General features: G+C 45.6%; 1 protein-coding gene across 1 annotated transcript in view; it reads right to left on the reverse strand.

Moving 5' to 3' along the window:
• LRP1B (LDL receptor related protein 1B) overlaps positions 1–25,189 on the reverse strand; it is a 3,812,342-nt gene that overhangs the window by 229,645 nt on the left and 3,557,508 nt on the right. Inside the window, exons 79-80 of the mRNA XM_078683424.1 lie at positions 21,967–22,190; positions 20,697–20,803 (exon numbers count right to left, since the gene is read on the reverse strand). Coding sequence (XP_078539550.1) covers positions 20,697–20,803; positions 21,967–22,190 — 331 coding nt within the window. The remainder of the gene's footprint in view (positions 1–20,696; positions 20,804–21,966; positions 22,191–25,189) is intronic.

The raw sequence follows: 25,189 nt of genomic DNA on the forward strand, positions 1-25,189 counted from the left end.
TCTTGATTGTAATGAAGGATGTGTGTGTGCCATAAACCTGTGTATAAAAGACGAAGCCTCAGAGAAACTTGTTAGAGCACCTCCCGAAGACACTATGCGAGTGTCCCAAATGACAGGCTCTCCTCATGAGTAATAAACCTTTTTCCTTGTCCTCCTGCTTCCAGTGCCCGTCTCTTTATTTGGTAATTATTCAAGATGGAAACGAAGAGTCGCCCTGCACCAGCAGCCTGGGCATCGGGTGCGATCGGGGCTGACTTTTCTACAAACCCCTCATGACAAATACGAAACTAGTGAGATGAACTGAACTCCACACCATGATGTCTGCAAGACAGCTCGGCTCCACCACCCACCCGCCCAAAATAACGATAAACTCTATGCAAATATTACAAATATATACAACACACCAGCAAAGTAACAGGGTAAAACATTTTATTAAATAACTATTTACATAACTATTTTATACTTTTTGTTGCCCGATCCGGCTAGCTCAATCGATCGAGCATGAAACTCATGCACTCTGATGGTTCAAAGTTTTGAGGAGTGCTTGTAACACTGTCTGAAGCCTATTTGCACTTGCTTCAGCTTCACTATTCTCAAAGTAAGTGGGGGCTGTTTGAGGACGTGACTGCATTTGTAAACAATGTGATGCAGTGCCACCCTGAACCGCTTGACGGAGGCCCCCGAGGGACGGTGTCATGGCGCGGACTCGGAGGGGGCGCTTTCGAGAATGGGGTCCAAGACCTAGCAGACAAGCGTCCGATTTCCAAGGTGTCCCAGGGCCATTTCAGTGGACCAGGCCCAAAAAGGAAAGAGCCTGCCGCCATTTTGAGAGTCCTGTGGCAGCCGCCTATCGCTGCACCGCAAGAGTGGGCGCAACTCAGCTGAATGGCGGATTTTGACACAGTGGACCAAAAGCGGACGGAATGGCAACTGAAACGGTAAAGGGGCGCCCCACTACAGCAGATGAGCCTCCACCTGGGGAGGCCCGTTCACGCCGCCTCACCCCCCCCCCCCCGGGGCGCCCCACGCCGTTATTCGGAGGGCGGCAACTTACTGGACATCACCTTGGTGCCATCCACATTTCAGCGCGTTCTGCTGCCTTGGAACTATTCGCACAACAGACCGCTACTGACGACCCACCCCCCGGGACGCCCCACGCCGGATACCCAAATCAGTGCGGCACCCAGGCAACATCACCTGGGTGCCGTCCAGAAATCAGGACGTTGTGCTGCCTTGGGACTATTCGCACAACCGACCGCTACTGACCATTGTTCCTTCTTTTTCCCTAAAAATGTTTAAATGTTTTTACTGTTTTTGTTTTGTTGTATATATTTATAAGTTATTAAAGTTTTATAATCCTACTACTTTGTTGGAGTGCTATATATTTTTAATGTGACACATAATTGTAAAAACTTTGATGTACAAAGAGTCATCCCTGGAATCTTCCGCTTCAGGCTCGGTCCCCTCCCCAATCACAATACAAGATGGTTTTCAGATAGTAGGAACGCGTGTGGTGTGACGGATCTCATCGGGTGTGGGCCTTGATCTACTATAACTCCTTTGAAGAGGGGTGATTCTTTACAGCTGGACCCATAAACTACATCTGCAGGGCTAGCTGATAGCCTGGGACCGGCCTGGACAATCGGACACAGAGGAAGAGGAGTGTCAGAGGGTGCGGTAGTGAATAGGGCGAAAGGGAGGTGTCGGGCGGGCACAGGGTGTGATTCTCAGGGAAGACCAGCGCAGATGGGGGGAGGTTTATTGCCCATCCATAAGACAGAGAGCGGGGGTGACAAGTGCCTGGGGGAGATGCTTGCGAGGGTGGGGAGCCATGCTAAGGATCGACAGCGTGCAGAGAGTGGGTCTGGTCAAGGCATCTAAAATGGCTGCCGTGCACGACAAATGTGTGGCATTTGAAAAAAGGCAAGATGGCGCAGACAATGTTTATCAACACTTCCTGATTTCCTTCGAATCGAACGTTAACAGACGTTATCTCTCCCACACTATCGGTCCCCCTGGGCTTAAACGCCGAGATGGTAGGGACTGCATCCCGTGGAGATAGGCCGAGACGTCACTCAGCAGAAAAAAAAGAAAAAAAAAAGTCTATAAACATACAATAAGTTAAAAGTCAATCATTCTTGTTTCCTTGTAGTACGCTCCCCAGTCCGCTTCCCGTTACGCGAACCGGGCGCACCCCACGAAAAAAAACAATTTTTTTTTTATTTTTTGCCCCGCGGGGCCCTTTTAAAGCCTCCACATAAAACCTAGGGGGTCAGGGAGGATCTACTATGCCCCCTTATGGTCATTTGCCCCTTCGCTTTGGACTCCTCTTGTCTCTCGATCCTACCGAGAGACAAGATGGCGGCCGCTCCGTACTGTTTAGAATGTTTACAGACACCGGAGAGCCAATCAGCTTCGCAAAGCTCCGTAACGCGAAAAGTACGCGAAGCGGAGCGCTGCCCGGAGCGCTGTTACAGATATATATCTTTTTTTGAACGTTAATTTCTCAAAATCCACTGGAGCACATATATTGCGACCTAGCAAAGGCACATCAGGCTACCAGTCCCTACAATTTTGCCAAGTTTCGTGCAAATCCATTCAGCCGTTCGATTATTATTATTTTATTTTTTTTGCCCCGCGGGGCCCTTTTAAAACCTCCACATCAAACCTAGGGGGTCAGGGAGGATCTACTATGCCCCCTTATGGTCATTTGCCCATTCGCTTTGGCCTCCTCTTGTCTCTCGAACCTGCCTATATTGAGACCTAGCAAAGGCACATCGGGCTACCAGTCCCTACAATTTTGCCAAGTTTCGCGCAAATCCATTCAGCCGTTCGGGCTAAAAGTGAGGCCAACCGCCCTATGGAAAACTCAATGTTAAAAACACGTTTTGGGACCCCCCTTTTTTCTCGGCCCCCCCTGGACGAACCCCCCCCAAATTTCCAGGGGCTGCTCAGAAACAAAATGTGCCATTTTCCAGAAAATTTCAGCCAATTCCGTCCACAAACGCCAAAGTTATTAGACATAGAATTTTCAAAAATCCCATAGGGAAAAAATCCTAACTATATATACCTACTGGCGACCGCCAGTAGGTAATAAAAAAAAAATATATATATATATATATATATATATATATATATATATATATATATATATATATATATATATATATATATATATATATATATATATATATACATTGTATTTAGTAGTATTTGTATATAGTGAGTTTCCCGTTACAAGAAAAAGCAGTGGATGGACAGAGATGTATTGAGTTTAGTTTTTTACTTAAGTCGAAGTCTCTAGCTCACAGCACCGTTCTTGAGTAAGCCTTTGACTTATGTGCATTACCCTTGAGCTGGAAGTGCTAAAATGGGGTACTTAGTGTCCTGTTAAAGGCTAAACAGTATGGGTGCTCCAGAACAGCAAGGACAAAAGACCGAAGTTGTTACAAATCATGGTCACTAGTCCCTCTTTGCCCTGGGACCCTCTGATTGGTCCGGCCTGGATTTCTAACAGTAGTGATAACATTTTCCTGTTTACAGTTAAAATTGTCTTTACATATTTTACTTTATCTTCATGCATAAAACAAAGAGGAGGAACCTGCTATGTTCACTGTTGCAATGTAATAAAGCCATCTGTGCCTCATTCTCTGCCTGCAGCGTTTGCATTCTTTAGGGTTATCTGTGCGTTCTAAGATTATTTTCTTTTCCTTCGATATGGCTAAGTACGGTATTTTAAACTAAGCAACCATGATCTTGCATAACTCCTATTTTATATGTCATTGGTATTTCGTTTAAGTTTTGTTTCAAGCCCATTATGCTGCTTTGCATACTATTTGACTACAGAAGTCTGATTTAAATTGAAAATGTCATACAGGAACAATGTGCCATACCCTCTAGACACTTTCTGCACTCCCGCTGGTATCACATGTGATTTTTATACACAGTATTTTCTTGTGGAGAAAAGTGCTACAAGATGCCGCAAAATATGTCTAACATAGGAAGAGAAGAACATTTTCTGAGAAATGTATGCATGTTATATTAATTGAAATTGTGGCAGTTTTCTTGTCCTCTACCCTCTATTTTATGAGTGTAGGTTTACTAATTACTGCATACATTTCAATTTGTTATATTTTGCCTGAGCTTAATGGTTGAAAGTTTACCGAACTGACCTCTAGCTTGTTTATTTTTCAGAAAAGATTCACAGACATTCTTCACGTGAGAGCTTCAAATAGAATGTCTATTCCCTCAAGAACACTCTATGGGGCAGATGTTCGGAAATTCGGCCCGTTTGCAACTGAGAGAGCGCAAACTGACCTAAATGTATGAGTGCATCACACTTACCCGTAGTAAGCACAAATCATGAGGAGAAATGCCATGAGTGCTAGTAGTATCTGCAATTATATTCTGAATGTATAGCTAATGTAGAGATTTAAGTAGAAATGGAACTAATACAGAAATGTGTGACACTATATGATTTTATTAGATGTGATTATTCCTGAATCCATGTCGTGTAGCTGTTAAAATGTAAGATGGCATGTGGTTAAACGCAGAATGTGGTAGGCCTCAGGGCCAGAGCTAGAAGGGAAGGTGTTTCTTTTCACGACATAGATTGCACTAATGTTTTGGTCATTGCATTAATGGGCCATGATTTATAGATGTGTTTACTGAATAATAGAATAAGAGTATTAACATGCTTTAATTAATGAAGAAGTTGAATGCTATAATTATTATGAGAAATGCTGTAGGCCTGAAATGTTTTAACATTGATTTACACGTACTGGTCTGGGCCGAGAAATGTTGCGAAACTTTTTGGAAGTCTATGAGAGTTGGGATCTTGGCTGCAGATGTCTGTCTGCAAGAGAAAAGGGGGGATCCAATTATAAATAATATGAATAGAGGTCTGTTCAGAAGACGGCCCAGACATGGAGGAGGGTTCCGGAATGTTTTAAGGGGTATCAGCGGGCCGGAGAAGAGTCTGAGAAGCAAGGTCAACTCCAACGTATGAGGCCCAATACAAAGCAGCATGGAAAAAGCCAGAAGCTACACCACGTGAGGGGCGTCTCACGAGGGGCGTCTCAAATGTTGTTGACTGTTTTGTATTAGGGACAGCACCCCTGGGTGGAGTTAGAGCAGATGCCTGAGGACCCTTTAGAGAGAGGATGGGTAGGCAGAGAGGGGTCATGACTGGAGAACTATAGGTTTTCACCAAGAGACTAAGAGTGAGTGACTTCCCTTGGGGGTCATTCACTGCTGACACCTTTTGTTAGGTTGAGACTTGGTTAAGTAGGGATACCATCTAGAGCAGGGTAGGGACAGCCTAACCTGTGTGTTTTCCCTCCAACTTAAATGAAGGAGAGATCTCAATATGCGTCAATGCTGATAGCTTTATTATTCTTAGAACTTGTGCTGGTAATTTCCGTTGCTCGTCTGAGGGCTTTCAGAGAGCACATGTATGTAGTTGGACCTGTGTATCTCGTGAATCTCATTCTGAGATGCCTGTATTTGCAGCTTATCCTAACCTTACAATAAACTTTTGAAAGCTAGAAGTTGTTTGTGATCTTTTGGAGCGGGGTCCTTTATTGGGTGAACTAACTTGGTAAGAGATGCACTTTCTTCCCTCAATGACAGGCAACAAAGGTTCAGTCGACCAGATCGAGGTTTAGATCAATAGTGATAAGGTATCGATCAAAATCTCGCCCTTCCAGTTGGTAGCAGAGGATGGTTGCCTTCTTGAGGACGGTGACCTAGGCCAGGTTAGCTTACCCCAAGGCCCTTAGAGATCGATGATCGGAAGAACCGCCCGCCGAAGAAGATCCGGATGACGTGAGACAGAAAAAGCAGCAGTATCGGTCGAGAGTGAGTATAAAGGGTCATGCGTGTTAGATTGCGGTGTTTTTGTATTGTATCTATGTTGTAATGTCTGGCGGAGTTGAAGGTCTGTAGAGTGACTGTGGAACAGGTTGTGAGCGCGCGCAACCGGTGGAAATCTTAAGTTCAAGGAGAGCTTAAGTGGTTCGGGTGTATCGGACACCCAGAGTAATTGTCAACTAGTGTGAAGGGGGTCATGAGGTACCATTGATCACCCGAAAGACCGAGATAGGGGGAACGTAAGAGTGAGTGCGTGAGTAACGGACGCTGGTCGGAGGTTACTGTGTGTGTAAGCAACCTATCAGAGAGACGATAGACATTTCGTCAGTTGTGTTGACAATTACATATAGACTGTGGACGTACAGTCGAGGGAAGTGACCGCTTGGTCGGAAGTAGTCATTTTTCGGTGTATGAATGGGACGCATGCATGACCGGGAGACGAGTTGAGAAAGGAGGGGTGCTGCTGCGAAGCGGAGAAAAGTGATGTCAGGAAGTGTCGCGCTGTGATTGGCCGACCGGAGAAAGACCGCGCTGTGATAGGCCAGCTAGCAAAGACGTCAGAAAGTGTCGAGCTGGGATTGGCCGACCGGAGAAAGACCGCGCTGCGATAGGCCAAGTTAGCAAAGCCGCGCTAGGATTGGTGGATTGTCATCAGGAAGTAAACAGAGTAGCGAGGCTGGATATTGTGCGTATAATTATGAAGTGTTTTAAATGGCTGAGAGCGGCGTTTAAAAAAGAGAAGCGGGGATCGGATGAAGGGGAAGAAGCCCCGCCGGAGGGTACGCCGGCTCGTTACATGGCAGTGAATGTTGGGCTGCATACGATCCTTTGGATAACAGAGTGGAGTAAGATTACGGAAGGAAATGAGGAACTGACGTTCCCGAAGTACGGGACGTTCAGATTAGAGGTGTTACATCGATTAAAATCAGTCATGACCTCAATGAGACCCTTGCCTAGACCGACCCAGTTTGAAGCCCTTGATGCATGGATTAGGGCAGCGCATGTAAAGAATATGAACAGACGACAAGAAAGGGTGAAACGATCGGTAAGGGCAGTACAGGATGCCAGATGGGATGCGGATGCTAAAAGATGGAGAGTGCATAACATGGAAGTCAATAAACTGTACCCAGTGTTAGAGGTGCCCGGAAATAAAAGCCCCCTAGAAGAAGATGATGAGAGCGAAACAGAGGACAGCCTGATAAACAGATTATTGACAGACAGGCCACCCCCGTATAATAGAGCAGGGGGAGAGGTCGAGCATAGTGAAAGAGAAAAGGGGGGCAATGCAGGAGAGCATGGACCGCTTCCCAGTTCAGAGTGGGATCCTGAGGCAAAGAAAGAGCTGTCCCAGCCTAGTCAGGTGCAACAGGTAGTCGGGAGGTTAGTGGTACAAAGAGCGCCGGAAACGGAGTGCGCCACATCCTACGCATTACCAGATGCACTACAGGTACCTGTTACCATAGGTCCTATAATATCGATATATGACCCAGAGAGAGCAAGAGGGGAAGAACGGGTACGGAAGGACGGAGAAAGAGCAGAGACGGCAAGGAGGAACGATACGATCAATTTCCCAAGTCAGATGCCGATACCAAGAGAGTGGAGCACCCCGGTGCACACAGCAGGGGATCCAGGAGGGGATCCTGGAGGCCCTAGATGGCCAGTGGATATGAGGGGATCTGGACGAAAATCCTTTCAAGAGCTAAATGAGTACATGAAGAAGTGGGATGAGGCAGTGGAGGCTCACAAGAGCATCATAGCTGCGGAAGCTGAAAGGGAAAGTCAGGACAGCAGAGCTCGGACTCACTGCGGGGCTGGGGAGAGCAGCCCGGAGTGGGACTGGAGAGAGAGAGATAGTAGGGGAGTCACCCATTGGGCCCGGAGTGGAGATAGAACGGACCTGGAAAACGGGGGCCCCGGGAGTGGAGGGGTGGCGCGCCCAATACTCAGTGAAGGGGAGAGGAGAACGCAAGAGTACAGAAACAGCTTTAAGTGTACCCACTGTGTGCCCGGCACCAGAGAACTGAATGGGAGTTGTGAGAGGTCGCACCATAGTCCCTGTGATGACGGACACGAGCGCAGCCCAGGGAATATGGGGAACCAGGAAGGATCGTATCGGATACTGAGCGATACTAGGCAAAGGGAGAGTAGCGACCAGAGGGAAAATAACAGAGAGGCGTACGGTGAAAGGAGAGAAGAAGGAGAGAGTGGGCAGAGCAAGAGTGGGGGTAACAGGCCCGTGTTCCATCACCTTCCAAGATCGGATGGCCGAGCATGGGACCTGGAGAGATGGGAGCAAGGGAGAGCACTCATTAACTCTCCCGAGCCCAAACGTAGAGCTCGGAGTTGGGATGGTAGGGAGACCAGTGAGCCCCCTTCGAAAGACATATTGCGAGCTGAGATAAAAGCCAAGAGACTCGATGTCGCCAGCTTAAGGTCAGACCTGGATGACATGGTAGATGGTACCCTGCCTTTAGAAAGAATGGAAATGTATGAGCAGGATGAAATACTGTATATGGCAAAGGACATCACTCGAAAGGCGAGAGCAATCCATGAGAAGTTAGTCGAACTAGCAGGCAAATATATGGTGGACCTGTCAAGAACCAAAGCATTACAGGGTAACCACAGGCTACATTACACAGATCGAGACCTAGATGAGAGGAGAACGATCGGGCTGAAAACGCACATAAGGGAACTGATCACTGGAATAAGGACATGGAGGGCACTAGATAAGTGGGAAGAGAGGTGGTCCAAGAAAGGGACCGTCAGGAGAAGCACGCTTGGTACGACACCAGGAAGGCTGCAGGGAATAGGAGCATACCCTTTGCGTGAAGTCGCAAATGGGAACTATGTGCATGTCCCTTGGAGTAGGGGAGATTTAGCTGCTTTTACCACCTCCTTCCCCAAATTGCGGGAAAACCCAGTGGAGTGGTACAAGCAAGTTGAGAGATTTGTAAAAATCTCAAAGGTCCTATGGATAGATCTGAACACGCTGTTTGACATTGTAGTACCAGGAGATCTGTGGACAGCATGCAAGGTTAGCGCTGAGTGGCCCACAACGGAGCCGGAGAGAGATGCTAAGACTAATGGGCCGTCCGAGATTGTGATGGCAAAATTCGAGAGAGTGATGACTTGGCTGAAAGAGAAAGTGCCAATGCAAGACATAGATTGGGTCAGAATAGACCGAACCAGACAGGAACCCAAAGAGACAGTCCACGAATATTACGAGAGATTGCTGAAGGCGTTTAAACAGTATAGCGGCCTGGATGTAATGGATCCAAAAGACATAGGGCAATTTGTGTCCAAGTTCGTCCTGGGACTGAGACCGGATATTAGTTTAATGATTCAGCAACACTTGATTTGTTGGCAAAATAAACCCCTAGACGAAATACTGAGATATGCCAGGTACTGCTGTGATGAGATAGACTCCAAGGCTAAGAAACTAAAAGAAAAATTGATGGTGGTACAGATGCAGGCAGCAGGGAAGGGGGGACAGCAGCAACAGCAGCAAGGAACAGGTACAGGAGGAAAGAAGCAGTACAGTCAGAACAAGGGCAATGAGGAGAGTTCCACCTTTAGACCCAGAATAGACGTAGCTGCCTTGAAGAAAACGACTAGGTGCCACCAGTGTAACGAGGTGGGGCATTGGAAACGCGAGTGTCCCTACAATGTAGAGATAGGAGAACAAGGGATAGAGGAGGAAGAGGTCCAGAGCGCCCCTACAAGAGGGGTGACGCCATACCAGGGAAAGGTGCTCAAAGGGGGGGGGGCTCCTCCCCGAGCCCAGTTCCCGCAACCTCCCCGAGTAGGGACTATGGGTAAGACCTATAGACAGATGCCCCTGTTTGTAGAAGGAGAAGAGTGCTATTATGTGGACCCATTAACCGGACAGAGAGTGGAAAGAGAAGACTGCACCCTCGGGGCAGCCTTGGAGGTGGACCAGAGGGGACCCTATGTCGAAGCAGAAGTAGCAGGGTGCCCCACGACATTTCTGGTGGACACAGGAGCCACTAGATCCACGATCAGATCAGCTGCAGTTCCAGACCTGCCCATGTCTGGAGAGACCATACAAGTGGTGGGGGTCGCAAACAGGAGAATAACCAGCCAATTGACAGAACCGGTACAGGTGAAAATAGGGAAGTACAGCGATGAGCACCAGTTTGTGGTTTGCGATTCAAGTCCTGTGTGTCTGCTAGGCAGAGACCTGTTGTGTAAATTGAATTGTACAATATACTGTACACCTCAGGGAGTGGAGGTATTGACCAATGATGATGACGCAGACTTCAAAGTTGCAAACTCAAGAATATGCGTGGAGCTGTACCCTACTTTGACAGTAGATGAGCTCCCCTGGGACTTGAGAGAGACAGTGGCACCAGAAGTATGGGATTTCACTGGGGAAGAGATTGGATTGGTCAAAGGGGTGGACCCAGTGAAAATTGTAGTGAAACCGCATGCTTAGTTCCCAAGAACACCCCAATATAAATTGACTCCAGAAACGATTGCAGGCATAAAACCCGTGATCGAGTCCATGATTAAACAGGGAATACTGAAAGAAATCGTGGGTAGTCCATGCAACTCCCCGATTATGGGTCTGCAGAAACCAAATGGGAAATTCCGGATAGTGCAGGACCTCCGAAAGATTAATAACATAGTCGTTTCGTGTTGTCCAGTGGTACCGAATCCATCAGTGATACTGTTTCAGATTCCATTCCAAGCTGAGTGGTTCACTGTGATTGATCTTTGTCAGGCTTTCTTCTCGATCCCTCTGGACGAAGAAAGCCATTTTCTTTTCGCATTTAAGCTGGAAGGTCGCGTCCTAACATGGTGTCGTATTCCTCAGGGGTATACAGAAAGCCCATCGATCTTCAACCAGCTTTTGAAGAAAAATCTTGAAAGTCTAGTGCTGCCCCAGAAGTCAGTTCTGGTCCAGTACATAGACGACCTCCTCGTGGCGTCAGAAACAGAAGAAGCTTGCAGGGAGGACTCCATTGCTTTGTTAAATCACCTAGCTGCCAATGGGCACAAGGTGTCCCCGGGAAAGTTGCAGTACTGCCTGACAGAAGTGCAGTACTTGGGACACAGAATAGAGAAAGGCAAACGAAAGGTGTCACCAGACAGGATAGAGGCGATCATGAAAATGAATGCGCCTAGGACACAGAGAGAGGTCAGGATGTTCCTAGGGATGGTGGGTTATTGCCGACAGTGGATTGCGAACTTTTCACTGAAAGCAAAGCCCTTGCAAAAACTGACGCATAAGGAGGTGAGCGATCCGGTACCATGGGACAAAGACTGTTTGATGGCATTCTTACAGCTGCGAGAGGACCTGTGTCGTGCTCCGGCATTGGGAATGCCTGATTACAATAAACCATTTTTGCTTTACTGTTGTGAGAGAGAAGGTTGCGCGTTGTCTGTGTTAGTCCAAATCCATGGGAATGCCCGTAGACCAGTTGCTTATTTCTCGGCTACTTTAGACCCAGTAGCCGCAGCGTTGCCCGGATGTCTCAAATCCGTTGCTGCAACGGGTGTCAGCATTGAGAGATGTGAAAATATCGTCATGGGGCACCCGTTAGAGGTGTGCGTGCCCCATTCTGTTGAACTGTTGATGACCAGGACCAAAACACAGCATCTGACCAACAGCAGGCTCACGCGCTATGAGCAAGTTGTTCTTGCTGCAGAGAATGTGACCCTCAGGAGATGCTCTGTTTTGAACCCTGCCACCTTGATGCCACTCCCAAATGATATCGAGGATGATGATGAATGTACAGACCATGACTGCCTCGATGTGACTGAACTATGCACCAAACCCAGACCCGACATCGTAGATGAGCCACTGACCGACCCAGACGAAATTTTCTTTGTCGATGGCTCATGTGTAAGAGACGAAGTTGGGCAGTTGAGAGCAGCTTACGCTGTTTGTACAATTACTGGAGTTGTGGAAGCTGGGTGCCTGGAAGGAGTACACTCCGCTCAGGTAGCCGAGATTATTGCCTTGACACGTGCTTGCTTGGCAAGCAATCAAATTCGAGTCACCATATACACCGACAGCCAATATGGTTATGGGGTGGTTCATGATTACGGGCAGTTATGGTCTCAAAGAGGGTTCATGACCTCTTCAGGCTCTCCCATTCGCAATGGAGAGTTTGTGCGCCTGTTGTTAGAGGCGTTGCAATGTCCAGCAGGTATCGCAGTTGTAAAGTGCACCGCACATACCAGAAATGTGGACTTCGTCTCGAAAGGCAATAGATATGCCGACGAAGTCGCGCGGTATTGCGCGGAACAAGGGTACTCTTTCACAGAGGTGGAAGTGGGTGGAATAAATGTAAGGACTGAATTAGCCATGATATTGGAAACTGTTGATACTTGGGACGAACTGACAAACATGCAAGAAAATGCTCCTGATTTTGAAAAAGAAACATGGGAAAAGGCAGGATGTGTAGTGGGTGAGTCCCATTTTTGGGTCTCAGCAGACGGCAGAGCAGTGTTGCCCAATGAGATGGTGAGCCCAATGGCCAGACACATACATGGTCCCGTACACCTAGGGAGAGACGCTATGCTGAGAGTGTTTAGACAGACCTGGTACAATCCTAAGTTTAGAATAGCAGCAGAAGCAGTGTGCCAGCGTTGTGTGACCTGTCAGCAGTTGAACGTAGGGAAAAGAACACCAGTTGCACTGAGCCACATAGGAAGGTCTGGAGGTCCATTCAATCGAATGCAGATAGATTTCATTGAAATGCCGAGGTGCAACCGCCTCCGCTATGTCCTGGTGGTTGTTTGTGTATTCTCCAGATGGGTTGAGGCATACCCTACACGTAGGTGCGACACCCTCACAGTGGCCAAGTTACTGCTTAGGGAACTCATTCCGCGCTTCGGGGTGCCGGCCTCTTTGGAATCAGATAGGGGAACGCATTTCAACAGCGAGCTTGTGAAGATGATTTGTGCGGCTCTGAACATAGATCAGAAATTGCATTGCAGTTACCGACCAGAAGCCTCAGGAATTGTGGAGCAGATCAATGGCACGATCAAAGCCAGAATTGCAAAAGTGTGTTCCTCAACGACCCTGAGTTGGCCTGACGCCCTGCCATTGGTCCTCATGAGCCTTCGTAGTACCCCAGACAGAAGAACGGGGTTGTCACCACACGAGGTGTTAATGGGGAGAGCAATGAGGCTGCCATCTGTCCCAACTACTGCACTGTTAAATATCACAGATGATATGATCCTGGACTATTGTAAGGGGCTGTCTGACGCCATTCATTCTGTGTCCCTTCAGGTGCAGGCTGCCGAGGTTCCATCGTGCCAGGGCCCGTGCCATGACCTGTACCCTGGGGACTGGGTCCTGGTGAAAAAACATGTGAGAAGAAGCTGCCTGGATGTTCGTTGGCGTGGGCCCTTCCAGATCATCCTGATCGCGAACACGGCTGTGAAGGTGGGAGGCCTGCCCAATTGGATCCACGCGTCACATACGCGAAGGGTTCCAGCACCTCTGGAAGAAACAGCTCCTCTCTCGGATAGACGTCCAGCAGAGGACCGAGAAGCCATAGAGGGGGCTAGCCAAGCTGTAGAGGTGCCAGCAGAAGCAGGGAACGAGTCTGACCAAGCTGAGGACGGTCAGTACAACAGCGAAACAGACGACGCTACAGAAGGAGAAAGTAGCTGGGAGTACGAGTCAGACACTGACAGGTCTGACAGAGAGCGAGAACAGACAAGAAGGAGAAGGAGTAGAAGGGCACGTGGAGAAGCTAATTGGCCGCAAAGAAGGAGCTCTAGCCTGAGGTCAACTCCAGAGATAACCCTTCCTCCGATATCAGAAGACTCAGACCCGGAAGAAGGTGCTCAGGGCGCTGAAGCACCGGACCGAAGAAGGTCAAGAAGAGTGCGTGTGCCTAGCAGAAGATACTCCACCCCTGAGTGGACATATCTGGCGACAAATGTCTTTGAAACAGGAGACAGGGAGGATTCGAGCGGTGGTGGTGTCCAGTTCTGAGCCCATCGTCACCGTGGAAATACGACTGTTGGTACCCGGAGTCGAACAAGAAGGGTCACTAACATTCATGCTCCCCAGACCTCCCCGCCTCAGCAAGTTAAAACACATGTTTCTCTCAGAATTGCAATTCCCCGACTTTGGTACAACGATAACAGCCCATGAAGAGCACAATCTTCGTTTGGAAATACTGAACTTTGCTATCGAAGCTGCAGGCACAAACCTGATAGTAGATGCTTAAAGGACTTTGTAAATAAAGCGAGCAGAAAAAGAAGATTACCTAGCGCCGAGGAAGCGGAGAATAGTAGGGACCTTCCCTTGAGTTGATGGAGAAGGGCTAGGGTTGTCTGTATTGAACTATTAAAGGACCTTTGCGAAGAAGGTTGTCAGCTTCCAGTTGTGTGGATTCTAAAGACAAAAAGAGTAAAAAGAGACTGTAAAGGAACGAGAAGAAAAGAACTTTGTGCCAAGATAAGAGAGAGCCATATTGTCTGACGAAATGGAAGCCGGCACCCAGAACCGCAGAGCTAAATGTATAATAGGTACACTAATAGTAGGAGTGATAATATTAATAGCTTTAGTGGTAACAATTTCTTATGTAAAGGGACATGAGGAAGAGGCGAAGGTAACTGATGTGAAATCTGTAGAAACGCTTACACCCACTGTTGCTGGTGAGAAAGGGGAAAACACTCACGAGAAAGCGTTATTAGCTACAGAAGCCCGCAGGTTACACGTAGATGAGTCCCAAGGAGACTTTAGGTCAAATGCTTATGCTAAACTCTTATATGAATACGTGGATGCCATGGAGGTTAAGGACTGTTACGTCTGCATGCAGTTGCCGGCGTCTGTAGATGAAGGCATTAGATATCATCACCTCCCGCTGACATATGGCATTACATGTAGCTTATTGCTTAGTATATTTTATGGGAGAGATAGTTTTGAATACTATTTCTCCAACTATGATTCAGTGTTGCCAGAAGTCCCAAATTATAAGCAGATGAACAAATGGGACTACTGGAAGAGTGAAGACAGATTGGCCAAGTTCTTCATTCCTTGGATTACCTTAGATACTTCACATGCCCGTAGAAATAACCTGACATGCAAGGTGTCAGAAGTCGAGAAGAAGTTCATAGGGCAGGTGGATGATCGTTACAGGAGACAAAAGATTTTGAAAAAATCAGGACAATGGAAAACAGATTGGACCGAGGAAGAGAAGGCACACAAGAGAAAGGGTAGTAGTGGTCCAATAGCTTTAGATAAGACGCAGAGAGGAAAGCTATGTCTACACCGAGCCAAAACGTACTACGAAAATGTATACGTGGGAGAAGTCAGCTGTGAACATGCTTTCAATATAGAGTACTATACTAAAGATTTCCTGAAGGGAATGCAAGTGATTCCAAATGTGTATTTTGTATGTGGAAGAAATGCCTACGTGAGACTACCTGACAACTGGTATGGATCATGTTACCTAGCAATTGTCTTCCCCAAAATATATCATGCACAAGACTTAGAGATCATCGAGGGCGAGACATCATCGAGGGGAAGGAGAGATATAGGAGATGCAGAAATGGTTGGAGATGTCTTTGGAGCTGTGTTCCCTCTTTTGGGACTAATCCTTAATGATGTTAAAATTAGACGACTGGCAACAGTCGTCGACAGGTTGTCTGCCAGCACTGCTCAGTCCTTAATGCTGGTAGAAGGAGAGATGCAATCGATAAGGGCTATGGTTCTTCAGAACCGTCTTGCGTTAGACGTCCTACTAGCAAAAGAGGGCGGAGTCTGTAAGGCTTTGAAGGTCCAGGAATGTTGTACTTACATTCCAGACAATTCAAAGCCCCTTGAGAAAGTTATTAGGAACATAACTGATATTCACAAGGAGATCGAAGACTTGAGTAGAGAAAATGTCTGGGAAAAGGTGGGCCACGGAATGAGTGAAGTTGGAGGGTGGATCTCCACCCTAGGCAAAAGCTTTGTGTGGTATATACTAAAACCTATCATCATAATATTGATCTGTGGAATCATATTGTGGGGATTGGTGAGGGTATTCAAATGGTACAGAGCAAAAAGGTCAGAAAGGGCCCAAAGAGAGCAGCTGCAGAGATTGGCTGCCATACAAGATAATCAGTACAGGAGTCTGAGGGCTCTGGAAACGCAGAGACAAGTTATGCTAGCAATAACTGCAGTTTAAATGTTAGTGATGACCCCGAGAGGTCATCAAAGGGGGGAACTGAGAGAGCGCAAACTGACCTAAATGTATGAGTGCATCACACTTACCCGTAGTAAGCACAAATCATGAGGAGAAATGCCATGAGTGCTAGTAGTATCTGCAATTATATTCTGAATGTATAGCTAATGTAGAGATTTAAGTAGAAATGGAACTAATACAGAAATGTGTGACACTATATGATTTTATTAGATGTGATTATTCCTGAATCCATGTCGTGTAGCTGTTAAAATGTAAGATGGCATGTGGTTAAACGCAGAATGTGGTAGGCCTCAGGGCCAGAGCTAGAAGGGAAGGTGTTTCTTTTCACGGCATAGATTGCACTAATGTTTTGGTCATTGCATTAATGGGCCATGATTTATAGATGTGTTTACTGAATAATAGAATAAGAGTATTAACATGCTTTAATTAATGAAGAAGTTGAATGCTATAATTATTATGAGAAATGCTGTAGGCCTGAAATGTTTTAACATTGATTTACACGTACTGGTCTGGGCCGAGAAATGTTGCGAAACTTTTTGGAAGTCTATGAGAGTTGGGATCTTGGCTGCAGATGTCTGTCTGCAAGAGAAAAGGGGGGATCCAATTATAAATAATATGAATAGAGGTCTGTTCAGAAGACGGCCCAGACATGGAGGAGGGTTCCGGAATGTTTTAAGGGGTATCAGCGGGCCGGAGAAGAGTCTGAGAAGCAAGGTCAACTCCAACGTATGAGGCCCAATACAAAGCAGCATGGAAAAAGCCAGAAGCTACACCACGTGAGGGGCGTCTCACGAGGGGCGTCTCAAATGTTGTTGACTGTTTTGTATTAGGGACAGCACCCCTGGGTGGAGTTAGAGCAGATGCCTGAGGACCCTTTAGAGAGCGGATGGGTAGGCAGAGAGGGGTCATGACTGGAGAACTATAGGTTTTCACCAAGAGACTAAGAGTGAGTGACTTCCCTTGGGGGTCATTCACTGCTGACACCTTTTGTTAGGTTGAGACTTGGTTAAGTAGGGATACCATCTAGAGCAGGGTAGGGACAGCCTAACCTGTGTGTTTTCCCTCCAACTTAAATGAAGGAGAGATCTCAATATGCGTCAATGCTGATAGCTTTATTATTCTTAGAACTTGTGCTGGTAATTTCCGTTGCTCGTCTGAGGGCTTTCAGAGAGCACATGTATGTAGTTGGACCTGTGTATCTCGTGAATCTCATTCTGAGATGCCTGTATTTGCAGCTTATCCTAACCTTACAATAAACTTTTGAAAGCTAGAAGTTGTTTGTGATCTTTTGGAGCGGGGTCCTTTATTGGGTGAACTAACTTGGTAAGAGATGCACTTTCTTCCCTCAATGACAGGCAACAAAGGTTCAGTCGACCAGATCGAGGTTTAGATCAATAGTGATAAGGTATCGATCAAAATCTCGCCCTTCCACAACCGCAAAATTGGTTTTGCCCCATACACAAACCTTATTTTGCGAGTCGATAACCTATTACCAACTCGCAAAATATGGTTTGCGACTCGCTATTAGGAAGTGGCATGCCAAGGGCGTCCCTTCCTAAGAGCGAGTCTCACAGCAATGTATGATTGTTTTCTGACAGCATTTGCAGTTGCAAAACACTTGGGGCCTTATTTATGAAGGCCTTGCGCCGCCGGTACGTCACTTTTAACATGGGAAAAAGTGACACACCAGTGGCGCAAGGCCTTCATAAATAAGGCCCTTGCAGTTTACCACCTTCTTCAAGTAGGTGGAAAGCCACTCACAAACAGGAAGGGGTCCCCAGGGGATTCCTTCCCCTTTGTGAATAGGTGCAAAAATATTTTTGAAAAGAGCAGGCAGTGGTCCTAGAGAACAAAGCCTGCTCTTAAAAAGTGAAACTGAAAAGTTAAATTTTTCTTTTTTAAATGCATCCCGTTTTCCTTGAAGGAAAACAGGCTGCCTTTAAAAAAAAGAATAACTGCTTTATTTAAAAGCAGTCACAAACACTGTTGTACATTCACTTTTGGGAGGCGCTAAGTGCACGTAGCAATTCGACGCAATTTGCGTGTAGCAAAAGTGAATAGACATACATCTGGCTCTATATCCTCCTGAAAGTGTGAAATAATCCTTTTTTTAGAAATTAAAAAGTTTACACAATTTGTTTCTAACCTTCCTCACATCGATTCTCAATTCAACAGCTGATTTGGGGACGAAACAAACTAATCTGTCTATAGCTAGTCATCATTCGCGGTTTCCAAATTCAAGAAAGCACCCCTGCAAAATGTTCTGCATTAACATGAAGCATCTCTAGACATAGACCAACCTGCCCATTTAACTATAAATTAAACACTCAAAGCTCAAGGTCCATAACGCCCATGTTGGGGAAATTTAAAACTCTTTTGTAACTGGTGGCAGGCATGTCAAAAATGTAACGGGTGTGGCAATATTATCGAATGGTGGCATGTAGTGCACTGGAGCACAGTGCTAGGGTGAGGGATGAACTGAGGTGGTGAGCATGGTGCGTAAACCCTATCTTGAGCTCTCTATCAGGGTCAAATGTAACAGTCTTATTTACAGTTAAGAGAACGAGGGAAGGAAAACAGCTATGATTGCAGACTACAATGATGCCTTAATTAATGTAAACTTTATGAGGACTCTCGCCATTCTTGGCTGCCAGTATAAAACGCATAAGTAATGCATATCAAACACGCACTATGGGACATAGAATGAGGCTGTGGGCCTCCTCCCCGTGCAGAGACTGGCTTTAATAATTGATCCAGCTCATTACTGTTCGGACCCACCCTAATAGTTGGGCTGTGTATTGACCTGTAGTTTGTGGTGATCCTCCTCTTAGCGAATATTAGTAAATTATCTGCAAAATTGGTCTGTGCATTTTGTTGTGGAGCATTAGGGGGCTAGCCCAAGTAGCAAGGGCTCATGTGCAATATAAAGGGTATGGCCTCTTGCTTCCCAATGATGTTGCCTCCTTTCAGAGCGAAATCAGACCTGTCTGCACAGGCTGTGCAAGGGAATTTTGAAGTGTGCTTTTACCAAACCGGGGGCCATATGTATCAAGCAAAATTGCATTGGCAAACGCAAAAATTCGCAGAATTTCGGCGCTTGCGAATGCAAGTTTGCCAAATGGTATGTATTAAGGCAAAATATGGAATCGCAAAATTTGCGATTTCTTATTTTGCAATTGCATTTAAGGAATCGCAAATTTTGCGATTCCTTAAATGCAATGTAAGAAGCAACAAAAAAGTACAATTTGGCCTTAATGAATCGCAAATTACCACCAACTCCAAGTTGGTGGTAGTTTGTGATTTCTTTGAAAAAAGCCCTTTTTTGCATTTTTCAAAGTGCAATGCGGAGCACATACATGCCCTTAGGGCATGTACGTGCGCCACATGTGCACCCATGCTTGTTTCAGGGGTGCATCAGGGTGTCCTTTTGACACCCCTGCACCCTTGAAATTATTCTCAATTTGCGAATCGCAAATTGAGAATAACTTCTCATTCATTCCCATGGGCCTCCTGGCCCATAGAAATGAATGGGAAAGTATTCCTTAATTGTGATTCGCAATTTGCTAATCGCAATTAAGGAATATTAAGAAATCGCTACAAAATTGCGATTTTTTACATACATCTCTATTTGCAGTTCTCAAATAGCGATTTCTAAAAAATCGCTATTTGAGAATGGCAAATCAGGATGTTGATACATATGGCCCCGGGTAACATGCTAGAAAAGCAATTTGGTCCCCTCCAAACGTCTCACAAAATGTTATCTAGGACTATGTAACTTATTTTTATCATAGCTCTAACGAGCAAATCCAATCTGGCCTGAAACCCATAGGACCTGAGGAAACTGGAAATGTGTTACTATCCTTCTTGTGTTCAGCAACTTGGAATTTTAACCTGTTTGATTTATATTTGATAACTGTAAAGTCCCCCTCTACAATTATGCTGATATTCATTCTCTATAAACACTTCAACAAAAATATAAATACACTGAAGTAATGGATAACCGATTAATACAACCAATCAGGATTACGAGGGCAGGTTAAATAATATGGAGCGCAAGGAGATACAAAAGAACAGCTTTTTTATTTTAGAATAATATGGAAAATGAAAAAAAATCAATAAGTAAGAAGAGGGGGAAATGGACTTATAAATACCGATGAAAGTGGTGCTTAGCTACAAAGCAGGGAAAAGGCTAGAAACTACTTGCTGTCAGAGCAAAGCACCCAACTCAGGTCTTGGTTCAAGGCCTTGGTTCCTGACCTTGAGCGAGCTGTCGGTATCAACTTATCTGTCCGAGTCTGCACAATCACATAATTCGAATACGTTTTGAAATAATACAAAGTTTGTTACCAATTATTAATGCATTTTTTCTATTTCCATTTATGTTTTCTATCATCGCAGCAGGTACGATGAAATGCATGTACTAAATCTTGGCTCAAATGCTGAAAGGAAGAATTTTGCAAAATAAACCGGGCATAGGAGTGCTTTCATTAGTAATACTGCACAGTTCGAAGTTTAACTGCACATAAGACTGCAATTCACTAACATGAAACCATCACAATGATACAAATGTACCACTAGGATACACTTGAAGCAAAACATGATCACGATTTTTTTCTAGCAATTAAAGGTTGAAATGTACCATACCAGTTGGCCTTTGCAGGTTTTTTTGTACAATTGTTCTTCTCATCGAACCATCCATGGCAGCTTCTTCTATGTGTGAATGGTCCCCAATAACTGTCCAATACATCATTCTAAATTGCACAAAATGAAGGTTAACACATGACATTCAACACCAGTTAGGAAAACAGATAGAACGTTTTTGTAAGACATTTTCAAAATAGTGAAATGAAAACCGGGGGAAAGCTTAAAACTGAAAGGTGGCCACGAAAGAAACAGTGGACCTCATTACGATGTGTTTACACACAGTAGCGCAGAAAGCCTCCCTGCTGCGCTGCCGTGCATCAAAATAAAATGGGAGGAATGCACCGTACCTACAAGATATGGCGCATTCCTGTCCCTCTCCCCTGCGCCGGAGCACGAACAGCAGTCGTGCACCAATGCAGACATCCTTGCTTCATTTTGGGAGGGTGCCTGCACTGAGGGGACGATCGTTTTTGTACAGGAAGGTACACCTTCCTGCATAAAAACAATCATTAAAGGCATTTTCCTCTTTCTATGCATTCTGTAGCATGCATAGAAAGAGGACAAAACAAAGAGTAATAAAAGTATTTCTCCTCGTTGCGCCTTCTGACGCATTTTCAGTTTTACAAAATGTTGTAAATCTGGCAATGCGTCAGGTTGTATGGATGTTGCTTGGGGACACCCACAGCAACACCCATGGAACACCCCCTTCACGCAGAGTTATGCGTGGAAGGAAATAAATTTACAAGGTAATGAAAAGTCAAGCAGAATGACTTTACAAGGACTTCTAAATATGAGGAAACCCACTGTGCTGCTGGTCCATCAATAAAAGTGATGCACAGTCGGCGCCATAGGCTTGCAAATAAGCCCAATTGATTTTAACAATGCTGCAAATCCTGCATAACAAACACTTAAGCAACACTTTAGGATCATATATTTAGTTTGAAAGACTAGAAAATCACTGTGAAAATGTATACCTTCTGACCAAATAATGCGTTTTAGCTTTTTATGTTTTTCACTCCTTACTTGGCCAATTTAAAACATTTACTTTTTAAACCTATGTAGGAGTCAATATCAAGATCACAATGATCAACGGTGTTTTAAGTCTACCGTGGACTGTACTGCAAGCAAGGAAATGTCACACCCTGCATCCCATTTGTGAAGTAAAATACAATGATAACTGGGGCGTACACCACTGGGCCTCTGTGCCACTGCACTTGCTGCACCAATCATACTTACACTCCTGGCAATAGTGGAACTTGATAACACTTACCCTTTCTTGGGATTAACAGCGATTGCATAAGGCTCTCCTGCGATGTTCGAGAGCAAGCGCGTACAGTTGGGTCCGTTGATTTGTCCAACATTGATAGAGTATCTTAAACTAGTCCAATGAGTTGTGTAGTAACTGAACCAGTGCATTCTCGAATGATCCGTCCAATAAATGTTTCCAGCTACCCAATCTACAGCAATATCCCTTGGCCTTTTAAATTCAGGGCACTGAAAAGGCAAAAATTATAATGTTATCACATTACAGTTAAACATTGTGTTTGCATTTCAATCTTTAATGCCTTTTCTGTATAAATAGATTCTAGGTAGCTTCATTAGATTTTAGGAATCTAATCATTTTAGGAGACAAGTAGAGGATTCTTATAAAACTCGTCTTAGATGGGCCTGGGTGAAGTTCACGGAGTCGGAAGTGCCAGAAAAACGTTGCCACTCTCCGTGTAGTTCCAAAAGTGGCAGAGTGTGGTAAGTCGCAAACTTCGCACAAATGCTGGTAGTTTGTCCCTTGCTGGAAAATCAGTGAGAATGGCACAACGTGCAGCGCATGAGGACACTGCTTCTTTCTGCTGCTCGAGTAGATGTTCTACTTGAGCGGAAGCTTTCTCACTGCAAGCGGCAGGTTTCTCCACGTGAGCGGTAGCGACCTGCCACGACCGCCCACGTTGAGAAATATCGCTTGGAAGTGGTCTAGCGTATGATATTTCTCCATCGCACTCGCCAACCTAGCATTGACGAACTACTCCTAGATAATCTCGAACGACTTTGAAGATATAAATTGCCCAAAATAATTAGAATGTTCGACTCTCACATCATTGGTGCTTTGCAATAAATGCTGTTTAATGATTCAGACAATATAGATTCATGTGTGGACTGCTTTCAGTGAAAAAAGCAGGACAGCTGCGTACATTCTGGTATAGTGTATGTGCAGAGACATACATAACAAATACATTAATGGGGGTATGTAGAATCAGAGCACAACATTCACATGCATGCTTGTGCACATGACCAACACATATACAGCTAAACAATGCAAAAATAAAATAGACACTCAGGCGTCCATAGGATCTCATGAAAACCAAACAAAATAACTAAAGGCACCAACTAAACTATAAATAGGCAGTCCATATGCAGGCAGCCATGCAGGGACAGGCACCACTCTCCTAGACATGCATACAAACACAGTCATAACACATGCAGTAACATATTATAAATATACAAGTACGAAACAATGACAGATGTATGTATGAATGAATGGGTTTTATTTCAAAATACTGAGTTTTAATATAATGAAATGTACTGATAATAAAATACTGTGGGAAGCAAATTTAAGGCCAAAGTAAGCATTCATTTACTCTTCTCAACTTGAATGTCTATTTATAGATGTCATTATTGGGTTGGGGTTTGAGTCCCGGGCAAGCAGCAACCACAATTCTTGTGTGGGTGAAGTCACAAGAAAACCTCAAATTAACCTGTGGGAGCTTGGCACAGAGAAGCCAGGCCTTGCTTGGAGGCAATGTGTAAATTATTTATGCAAAGCTTCAGATAGTAACACATAATGCCCTCACATCCGTTTAGAAAAATAGAGAAAATTATAATAAATTAAACAAGCCCAAAACAGCAAAAATATAATCAGTAGCCCTGGAGGTAATACATATTTTAGGGTCAAAAAGCACCACAAAGCACCACCAGTGGCCATCTGGTCGCATGAAAGCAGGAGAAAGTCAAAGGTCCAGGATGTTTGCGATGGAGCACAGGTTGAATACAGGGAACAGGTTAGTTGAGCTGAAAAGTTACCTTTTTAGTCCAATGCCGTGAGACCATCCACGGTAGAGGGGGCCACGAGGAGCAAAAAGTCTCACAGACATTTGTCAATGTAGCACGAAGAGCAGGCCAGGTGTCGCGGACAGTCATTGCTATAGCAAAAAGATCCTGATGTTGTCGCTGACGGTCGAGTTGGTGCTTCAAGGTGTCACTCCATGTGAGCGGGTATTTGTGTAGTGCATAGGGTCGGGCTGATGAAAATTCATTGTTGCCAGGCTGTGCGAGTGACAAGGATTTGGTGCCAACGGGCACATTTGTGATCGCAAAGAGCCCAAAAACTTCAATTCAGCCTCTCTTAGGCCGCACCAAGGATCCAGTACCTTAGAGACACCGCTTGGGGTCCGAGGCTTGCGCCAGGTGGCTCGGGCCCTGGTACAGGTGGTTGGGAGCCTGTTATGTCCATGTGGCTCAGTACAGGAAGCTAGCAGAACAGCCTATGGAATCACTCTGGGTGTCCTGGGTTCAAGAGGTGCTGGTCCAATTCTTCTTACCCAGGCAAAGGGCAGGAGGCAGCAGGCCAGAGCAGCATGGCAGCAGCACAGCAAGGCAGTAGTCCAGCAGGGCCGCAGTCCAGCAGAGTGGCAGTCCTTCAGCAGCACAGCAGTCCTTCTTCCTTGCAGATAATCCACAGGTCCAGAAGTGTACTACAGAGTTGGTGACTGAGATCCAGGATTTATAGCCAGTTGTGCCTTTGAAGTAGGGGAGAAGCTTCTAGACTTTTTCTTTTGAAGTCCCCAGCAATCCTGCCTTCCCTTTTCTGGCTCCAGACTAACTGGAGGGGGTATTAAGCCCTATGTGCAGAGGCAGGATACACCATATTTAGAGGGCTGTACCCAGCTCCTCCCTCCCAACCTGCTAGTGATCGCCAATGTTGTTATGTTATGTTATGTTAAGGGGAGCTTTTAGAGCGCTCTGTCACCATGGGTTTCCTGGCGCTGGTCTGACACTGAGAAAAGGAAAGGGAGTTAACCAGAATGTGGAAAAAGGAAAGTTTTTAGAGATTTACGGAATTGGGTAAGCGAGTCAGAGAATTTGAGTGGGGAGGGAAGAGAATTCCAGAATGTGGGGGCAAGGAGAGCAAATCTCCGTCCACCCATTCTGCAGAGTTTAAAAGAAGGAACGACCAGAAGGCGTCGGGTGGAGGATCTAAGATTACGTGAGGGGCAATAAGGACTGATGAGGGATTTCAGGAAGGCAGGACAGGTGCCGGTAAGAGATTTGAAAGTGAGGCAGCCGATCTTAAAGGCTGCCCTCGAAGAAATAGGAAGCCAGTGAAGTTTAGTGAGAAAAGGTTTGGCAGATTGCCATTTCTGGATCCCGCAGGCCAGTCTCGCTGCTTGGTTCTGGACGATCTGAAGTCTAGAAATGAGACTCTTGGGCAGACCGTGGTA

Source organism: Lissotriton helveticus, chromosome 3_1 (genome assembly GCF_964261635.1).
Source record: "Lissotriton helveticus chromosome 3_1, aLisHel1.1, whole genome shotgun sequence".
NCBI classification, from domain to species: domain Eukaryota; kingdom Metazoa; phylum Chordata; class Amphibia; order Caudata; family Salamandridae; genus Lissotriton; species Lissotriton helveticus.